This window comes from Clupea harengus, chromosome 4, assembly GCF_900700415.2.
Source record: "Clupea harengus chromosome 4, Ch_v2.0.2, whole genome shotgun sequence".
NCBI lineage: Eukaryota > Metazoa > Chordata > Actinopteri > Clupeiformes > Clupeidae > Clupea > Clupea harengus.
In genome coordinates, this window is record NC_045155.1 from 23,443,458 (window position 1) to 23,453,457 (window position 10,000).

The window sequence follows — 10,000 nt, forward strand, 5'->3', positions numbered from 1 at the left end:
GACTGACTGACTGACTAACTGACTGCTATCATGTATGTTGACACGTGAAGATGACTGACTGACTGCTATCATGTATGTTGACACGTGTAACTGACTGACTGACTGACTGCTATCATGTATGTTGACACGTGTAGATGACTGACTGACTGACTGCTATCATGTATGTTGACACGTGTAGATGACTGACTGACTGACTGCTATCATGTATGTTGACACGTCATGTATCATCAATCAATCAATCAATCAATCAATCATGTATATGTTGACACGTGTAGATGACTGACTGACTGACTGACTGACTGCTATCATGTATGTTGACACGTGTAGATGACTGACTGACTGACTGCTATCATGTATGTTGACACGTCATGTATCATCAATCAATCAATCAATCAATCAATCAATCATGTATATGTTGACACGTGTAGATGACTGACTGACTGACTGACTGCTATCATGTATGTTGACACGTGAAGATGACTGACTGACTGCTATCATGTATGTTGACACGTGTAACTGACTGACTGACTGACTGCTATCATGTATGTTGACACGTGTAGATGACTAACTGACTGCTATCATGTATGTTGACACGTGTAGATGACAGACTGGCTGCTATCATGTATGTTGACACGTGTAGATGACTGACTGCTATCATGTATGTTGACACGTGTAGATGACTGACTGCTATCATGTATGTTGACACGTGTAGATGACTGACTGCTATCATGTATGTTGACACGTGTAGATGACTGACTGACTGACATCATGTATGTTGACACGTGTAGCTGACTGACTGACTGATGTGGCCAGGCCTTAATGTCTCAATGGTTCTGCACACGTAAGGCTGAACATGAAAAGCTGATTGTTTTTAATGCAATTCATACAATAATTCCACACAGTTCCTCTGTAGTCTGTCAGTATTTATGGAGTTGAAAGGAAAAGATCATCCTGAATGTCTAATAAAGTGAGAGGACTGCTCTGGTCTTCTTCCACTTTACACCAAATATTCCTTAATCCAACATTTGATTACACTCCACATCCTCCACATTCAAATGTTTAGAAAACAATGTATATAGGCTGAAAACGTGAGCAGTATTTCAGCAAAAATAAAAATGTAATTTTGTTTTGGCTATGTTAGTGTTCATCTCCAATGTCCCCACCAATAAAACTGTGCGGAGTTATATTTGTGTAAAGTCTTATGATAGTACTCTACCTTGTCAGGCCACATGCTTCTGTCCTTCAGCTTGTCAACAAATACTCATGTCCACTGTCCACTGTCCATTAAGGGTCTCAAAGCAAATACTCATGTCCACTGTCCACTGTCCATTCAGGGTCTCAAAGCACATTTGTATTTATGACAACAGTGGTGTAAAGTGAACTACGCTCCGCAACTTTAGGGGGAGCTCTGTAGCAAAAAATACCAATTCTCACATGATGGGGCTTTAGTTGATCTGTTTATAATACTGTTTACTTGAGTCAACAATAGTTTTACAAACTCCTAATATGATTCACAATATGAGTCATAGAATAGAATAGAATCATCAGTCATAGAATAAAATAGAATCATCAGTCATAGAATAGAATCATTAGTCATAGAATAGAATCATCAGTCATAGAATAGAATCATCAGTCATAGAATAAAATAGAATCATCAGTCATAGAATAGAATCATTAGTCATAGAATAGAATCATCAGTCATAGAATAGAATCATCAGTCATAAGTCATAGAATAGAATCATCAGTCATAAGTCATAGAATAGAATCATCAGTCAGAATAGAATCATCAGTCATAGAATAGAATCATCAGTAATAAGTCACAGAATAGAATCCTAAGTCATAGAATAGAATCATCAATCATAGAATAGAATAGAATCATCAGTCATAGAATAGAATAATAAGTCATATAATAGAATCATACGTCATAGAATAGAATCATCTGTCAGATTAGAATCATCAGTCATAGAATATAATCATAAGTCACAGAATACAATAGAATCATCAGTCATAGAATAGAATCATCAGTAATAAGTCACAGAATAGAATCCTAAATCATAGAATAGAATCATCTGTCAGAATAGAATCATCAGTCATAGAATAGAATCATAAGTCACAGAATACAATAGAATCATAAGTCATAGAATAGAATCATCAGTCATAGAATAGAATCATCAGTCATAAGTCATAGAATCATCAGTCATCAGTCATAAGTCAGAATAGAATCATCAGTCATAAGTCATAGAATAGAATCATAAGTCATAGAATAGAATCATAAGTCATAGAATAGAATCATCAGTCATAGAATAGAATCATAAGTCATAGAATAGTCTCTGATTCTAGAATTGCACTGCATATCTTTCTCAGTATTTTCCTGAACCAAAAGTATTATTTGTCATTTTTAAAGACAGTTCAAATCCTTCCCTAGTGTTCCAGACTTTTTGGTGTGGGAAACTGTTGCCAAATCAGGTGATAAAATATGTTTTAAGTACACACGTACACACACACACACACACACACACACACACACACGGTCTACCTATGAAGTCACCTCTGTAGAACATGTTCCTCATCTCCGGTGTGCTAGCCAGTTTTTCTCTTAGTAAGACCAAGAGGTGCAGTGCTCTGAGGATCCACCAGGGAGCAGCGTTGTCACAGAAACACACACATTCATGATGTCATCATCATCATCATCATCATCATCATCATCATCATCATTTATTCAGGGAGAATTGACTGAGCACAGGGCTCTTTTGCAGCAATGCCCTGATTGAGGGTACATAATACAGATGAACAATAAATAAACAAACCATAACAAAACAAAACAAAACAGACAAAATAAATAAACAAAACACATTAAACAACTCAGAAATTGAGTATAAAAAAAATAACATAAAGTAAAAAAAAAAAAATCTGAATAATTTAAAACAACAGCATTGAGGCACATCCTTAGCATCTAAAAGGCTCTTCAATTGGTTGACAGACAAATACTTAAAAGCTATTTTACCTATATTAGTTTTTGTAAGGGGGATTTCAAGGGAGATGAGGCTCTGTGACCGTGTGTTATGACAGTGTTATGATGTAACCTTAGAAAGGTCACAGGCTTACCCATCATTAACACAGTTAGCACACTAGCTAACACAGATAGCACACTAGCTAACACACTTTATTTAAAGCAACAACATGTCGGTTCTTACAGTTCAAACGGTATTTTCTGCAGGCAAGTGGGCTCTTTCCACTTTCAAATGTGCTGTTGTTGTTGTTTAGAAGGCAAATCTGTGGCTGTTTTAGACACTATCATACCTGTGACTCTAATCCCTTTCGACCAGGTGGCCATAATGCATGGAGTGGTATTGATATGGATCTATATTGTATTCCTAAGGCTTCAGTTATAACACACTGTGAACATCCAGGGTGCTGCTGAAGTGCCGCACTAAACAGCTACTTCTTCAGCCACCAGAGGGCGCAGTGAGCAGCGTCCTGTGGAAAGAGGAGTTAGCATCTCTTGGCACTAACCTATAACTATAACCCAAAACTAGAGAATATGATCGTGTGTCCATGGCTGTGTTACCGTAACGAAAAACGTAGCGCCAAGAGCATTGTCAGTTTGTCACTACATAGGGATGTTTAAAGTTTTTTTGCAGATGCCGGTTTTAAATATTTTTAAATATTTCATATAACAGAAAATGGCAGATTAAGTGACAAGTTTTTTAGCGAATTTACTGATGTGCAAGATAACAACATATCACAGAGCCCTACAAAACAGTTCATCAGTAACTTGTAGAATGTTTCTACCGATTATTTTAAACATTAGACACTGGCAAAGTTACTGACATGAGAAGTCTGACAGGCTTCAGCAGAAGCATCACTCCTCCTCCTTATCAGTCCCTCGAGGAGTTTGCTGTTTTCTTTTTTTCGTTTTGCAATCAAAGTTATTTTATGATGGTGATTTCTAAAAACTTTGAGAGAATGTTTTCGATTTGTGTTTCTCTATAAACCCACATATACTAGAAAACAAATGAATGAGAGACAAAAAATCACAGACATCAGATTATCTATACGAGTATTCTTATTTATTGTAATGGCTTTTTTGTTTTTGTGTGCTTCGTGCAATAGAGACACACACTCATTGTAGATGTCATCTAATTTCACAAAATACTTTCAGTCATTTCATCCATGCTAGAAAGTTAGTGAATTTAAGATTAATTTCTTCTTGCACATCTATGTGGCCGTGATGCCTCGTGAATAATGGAATAAATGAAAGAGCGGGATCATCTAGACAGCAGTTGTGTTAAACGGAGAGAAGGACATGGCTCCGTAACCATAGTAACCAAACGCTAAGACGCTAGTTAGCCACACTACTAGCTGCTGTTGAAGAGGACATCATGCGCAAGTGAATTAGCCTATTTGTCAGATCAGTTAATAAACATGAGAAAACAAAGTCCATTGGTTGATCATTTAATCAATCTGTCTTTTAATTGTGATACTTATTTGCAAATGAGGTTATATTTGTCCAAAAAAACTCCTTTTACAGATTATGTTCTCATAAAGAATGCTTATGGATTTCAACACAATTATCATATCATTCTGAAGACATTATGGCATTGGTTTTATCAACATTTCTGTGCTTTTTTTCTGTTTCAGGGGGTTTCATTATTTGTTTTTATTCCTCTGACCATGAACAAATGAATTAACAAAAACAAAACCCAATCTAAATGTATTATTATTTCCGTGTCTCTTGTAGCTGAAGAACTGTAGTAGGGTATTATCGACAGATTGGAATATGGGCTAGACTAGAGAACTCTTTAAGGAACTTTTAACTTCAGAACATAGACAACTGACACAGACGCTGCGAGTCCTGAGTTATCGAGCAATTTAATATTTTGGCAATGGAGATCAATAAACATGTTCCCAACCAAAGCTTGCTCACGACAAAACACCAACTGTAAAGGACTCATGGTGCACATCGTGGACATTAGAAGGTAAATCTGCATCTTCAGAGACCATAGGAGACCACAGCGCTGGGCAGGGGTGCAGGTGCAGCAATGACCACTAGGGGGCAATGTTTTAAGGCGCTTGGCCTCCCAGGTGAGCTCCAGGAGCTCAGAATGTTCCGTTCATTCCTTTCCGGTCTCAGCACGTTTATCTGCAGGGGGGGCTTTGGGCTCCTGATCCGCTGTTTGTGAGACTAGGCTTTCAGAACCATGGTTCCGCCCGTGGTGCTTTCAGAACCATAGTTCCGCCCGTGGTGCTTCCAGAACCATGGTTCCGCCCGTGGTGCTTTCAGAACCATGGTTCCGCCCGTAGTGCTTTCAGAACCAAAGTTCCGCCCGTGGTGCTTCCAGTCCGGCACCTGATTCAGGCCAGTGTCACGTGGTCCTTCCCCAGTGGGGTACATTTGCTAACCTACATTTATTTCCTTATCTGTTTATCAAATTGATGTATTCTCTCTCTCTTATAGCGTGACCTTTGCAAATGCTGATGGATGTAGAATTGTTTATCACCATCTCTCCCTGTCCTCCTCCTCACTGCATCTCTCCATCTCCCCGACTGCATCTCTACATCTCTCCCTGACTGCATCTCTCCATCTCTCTCTGACTGCATCTCTCCATCTCTCCACGACTGCATCTCTCCATCTCTCCATGCATCTCTCCATCTTAGGAGCACGCCTCACTTCCTGCCAACTGACTGGTTCTACGCTTCCACCATCCTGAAAGGACTTACTGGTTTTCCAGTTTGGTTGCCATGGCGATCCTTTACTGACAGCTGTCAGAAGGGTCCAAATCCCCCCCCCGGAGAAATAAGGCAACGAGGCTCCACATCGTCTCAAACTGCTTTTTTTATTACATTTTAAATAACAGTACATTTTAATATAGTCTCTATCCTGCATCCAGCTCTCGGTTGTACACTGACTTTAACCTTAAATACAAAAGTGAAGGGTGCAGTTGGGTGCAGAGGTCTACAGCTAATTGTATGGAGAGAGAGAGATAGAGAGAGCGAGGGATAGAGGAAGAGAGAGAGAGAGAGAGAGAGAGAGAGAGAAAGGAGGAGGAAGAAAGACAGAGGGAGACAGCGTGAGAGAAAAGGAAAGGGAATTTAATTAATTTTATTTTTTTTTATTTTTTTAAATGTCTTTATTTCTTGCCAACTCCAGGCCTAGCGCACGCTAACAGCACGTTTGTTTGTACAGGGTGTGGCAAAGAGAGAGAGGAGGGTGGAGGTGGGACTACTGCTACAGAGGGGCGTGGCTGCTGGAGGGCGCCACGGCGACAGGGGCGTGGCTGCTGGAGGGCGCCACGGCGACAGAGACCTGCGTACAAAAGGGCTCTAGCATCCTCCCTCTGTCTGGGACTCCTTTGCTACAGGAAATAAACAACCAAAATCTCTTTGTTCTAGTTCTTTGCCTGTGTGTGAGGCTGTGTTGGGTTGTGTGAGGCTGTGTTGGGGTGGGTGTGTGTGTGTGTGTGTGTGTGTGTGTGTGTGTGTGTGTGTGTGTGTGTGTGTGTGTGTGTGTGTGTGTGTGTGTGTGTGTGTGTGTGTGTGTGTGTGGGGGGGGGGGGGGCTTATGTATGATCAAGAATGATTTTACATGTCAGCAGGGTGTGCGGGTGCAGCTAAATGTGTGTGCTTGAGAATCAGTGTGTGTGTTTGAGAATCAGTGTGTGTGTGTGTGTTTGAGAATCAGTGTGTGTGTGTTTGAGAATCAGTGTGTGTGTGTTTGAGGATCAGTGTGTGTGTGTTTGAGGATCAGTGTGTGTGTGTTTGAGGATCAGTGTGTGTGTGTTTGAGGATCAGTGTGTGTGTGTTTGAGGATCAGTGTGTGTGTGTTTGAGGATCAGTGTGTGTGTTGTCTCGGTGCATAGCTTGACAGTTGACTTGAATGCGGTCGGTCTGCACAGAGTACCCAAAAGAACATAAATATCATAGTGAGAAAGGTGGTCTACTCAACAGGTAATCTTCTCAAAGAAAAACATCAAAAGGACTTAGTTCCACCTGCACCTCTTAGAAGCAATTCTACAGCATGCGATTCTAACAGTTACCCATCCATGGCAGACAACCAAAATCATTTTTTTTTTATTTTTAACTTAAAAAGTTTTCATATCATTATTTTCAAACATTGATTTTTACAACATGTCTCTCTCAGGCAGACCGGGGGCGGGGCTCTGCCACAGGGGGCGGAGCCGACGCCTGCGTTCCAAAAGGAAATCCGGAATGATGCCCCACCCCCTCCCCCCTCCCCCCTCGCACACGCAACACCAGTCCAAACTCAGATCCAGGCAAAGACGCCACAAAAGAGCAAAAACAAAGAGACAAATTAAATTAATAAATGATGGTTCAGCTTCCTCTCATTATACTACAATACCCAGACTGACAAGGGGGAGGGGGAGAGGGAGAGAGGGAGGGAGAGAGAGAGAGAGAGAGAGAGAGAGAGAGAGACTGGGGAGGTCAGCTCTTCAGCCCTAACAGGAAGGCTTGGGGGGGGGGGGGGGGAGGGGGACTAGCATGTGCTCGGTTAGTGAAGATCTCCAACATGATCCTACAGACGGCAAACATTTACACGAGCGAGAGAGAGAGAGAGAGAGAGAGAGAGAGAGAGAGAGGGAGGGAGGAAGAACGGGGGTCTCCCTGCTGACATCGTCCTTGTGTCTATCTGGCCATCCACTGAATGTAGAAATCTGCTTCAAAATGACACGGTGTGTGTGTGTGTGTCAGACAGCTCAACTCTATTATAGTTTGACAGTAAAGAAAGCAGTGGCGTCGGGGTGTGTGTGTGTGTGTGTGAGCTGTGGCGTTGGGTGGTGTGTGTGTGTGGTGTCGGGGTGTGTGTGTGGCGTCGGGGTGTGTGTGTATATGAGATGTGGCGTCAGGGTGTGTGTGTGTGATGCGTAGTTCTTGGGATTCTTGGGTACACTAATTCCTGCGCCTCCGTGTGCCTACCAGCTGGGAAAACAAACAAATAAACAAAAAAAACAAAAAAACAAAACAAAAAAAACCTACCCAACGGAGAAGTGGGTGGAGTTTCGGGGGGGTGGGGGGGCAATGTGGTGTTTGGGGGGCGGGTCCGAATGGTCCCGAGAGGAATGACAATCATGTTTGAGTGGCCCCGCCCTATCTGGCTCATGCGTCTCGCGGGGTTGGGGTGGGTGGGGGGGGGCGAGGTTTGTGCTCTTAGTTTGTCTGATTTCTGCCCTTCCGAGTTTAGTTTGGGGGGAGGAGGGGGGGGTGGAGGGGATGAATGGGGTTTTCTGTTTTTTCTTTTCTTCCACTGTGTTTGAGAAAATTGGATATGCAATAAAACTGAACGATTTGTTTGATGATGGAATGGTCTTCCAGTCAACTTTGGAGTCCGGAGGCCACCTAGAGGAGAGAGGAGAGGAGAGGTGAGGAGAAGGGAGGAGAGGAGAGGAGAGGAGAAGGGAGGAGAGAAGGGAGGAGAGGAGAAGGGAGAGGTGAGGTGAGGAGAGGAGAGGTGAGGTGAAGAGAGAGTGTGTTGGTGAGAATCAAGCTGAAAACAAGAGATCTCACACACACAGGTGAACATCAGAATCATGTAAGACTAAAGCTCACACTGACTTGAGCAGAAATATGAGAAATTATTTTAGATTGCCAAAATACATACGATTGACACCTAGCCAGCACACAGCTGTGCTGTTGTTGGTGTTATCCAGTTAGCTAGCACACAGCTGTGCTGTTGTTGGCGTTAGCCAGTTAGCTAGCACACAGCTGTGCTGTTGTTGGCGTTATCCAGTTAGCTAGCACACAGCTGTGCTGTTGTTGGTGTTAGCCAGTTAGCTAGCACACAACTGTGCTGTTGTTGGTGTTATCCAGTTAGCTAGCACACAGCTGTGCTGTTGTTGGTGTTAGCCAGTTAGCTACCACACAGCTGTGCTGTTGTTGGTGTTATCCAGTTAGCTAGCACACAGCTGTGCTGTTGTTTGTGTTAGCCAGTTAGCTAGCACGCAGATGTGCCGTTGTTAGCCAGTTAGCTAGCTAACTACTCAATGCCTCCTAATAAAATAGAAATGTCTAGATATGTATTTTAGCATTCTGTTACTGACTGTCCTGAACACTCAAACAGGCTGTCTCTCACACACACACACGCACACACGGGTTTGGTCTCACCTGCTGGCTTTAATTCCAAATCTTGAGGAAACTGTCCCAGGAGCCTGTGGCCACTGCCATGCCGTCATCAGTCACACCCAAGCAGCTAACGCGGTTATCGTGACCCGCCAGCACTCCTGCCACACGCACACACACACACACACACACACACTGTTAGAGCTGACACTGAGAAACACATAAAACACACACACAGAAATATCTGACCCACTAGGCCACTTGAAGCAAACACGCAAACACACATACAACACACACACACACACGACAAAGTGTACACACCAGCACACCTTAAAGTCATGTCTGTTACACACACACACACACTGTCTGATGAACATAGTCTGCATGTACAAGTGAGGGTGTGAGTGCTGTGTGTATGCATGACTGAGGTAGTGTGTGTGTGTGTGTGTGTGTGCGTGCGTGCGTGCGTGCGTGCGTGTGAGTGTGTATGTAAATGAGTGAGTGTGTTGGTGGGAAGAGTCTGTATGAAGAACTGAGTGTGTGAGTGTATGCATGACAGAGTGTGTGTGCGCGTGTGTGTGTGTGTGTGTCTCACCAGCACGGTCAGCCTTGAGGGAGTCCCAGACGTTGCAGTTGAAGTCGTCGTATCCGGCCAGCAGCAGGCGGCCGCTCTTGGAGAAGGCCACGGAGGTGATGCCGCAGATGATGTTGTCGTGGGAGTAGACCATCATCTCCTGGTCCGCGCGCAGGTCAAACAGCCTGCAGGTGGCGTCGTCCGAGCCTGTGGCAAACGCGTTCCCGTTGGGGAAGAACTGCACGCGCACACACGCGCACGCACACACACACACACACGCACACGCGCACACACGCACACACACACAAATAAGTCTGTAAGTGCATGTGTCGCCTTTGATGTCTGACTGAG

At 43.2% G+C, this 10,000-nt stretch overlaps 1 protein-coding gene across 2 annotated transcripts in view; it reads right to left on the reverse strand.

Moving 5' to 3' along the window:
• Positions 1 to 6,764: 6,764 nt before the first annotated feature.
• Positions 6,765 to 10,000, reverse strand: part of LOC105902223 (guanine nucleotide-binding protein G(I)/G(S)/G(T) subunit beta-1) — a 42,961-nt gene continuing 39,725 nt past the window's right edge. For both annotated transcript variants that reach the window (XM_031566828.2, XM_031566827.2), the window contains exons 9-11: positions 9,671 to 9,887; positions 9,121 to 9,236; positions 6,765 to 8,355 (exon numbers count right to left, since the gene is read on the reverse strand). In XM_031566828.2, the coding sequence (XP_031422688.1) occupies positions 9,130 to 9,236; positions 9,671 to 9,887 (324 nt within the window). In that variant the 3' untranslated portion in view covers positions 6,765 to 8,355; positions 9,121 to 9,129. The remainder of the gene's footprint in view (positions 8,356 to 9,120; positions 9,237 to 9,670; positions 9,888 to 10,000) is intronic.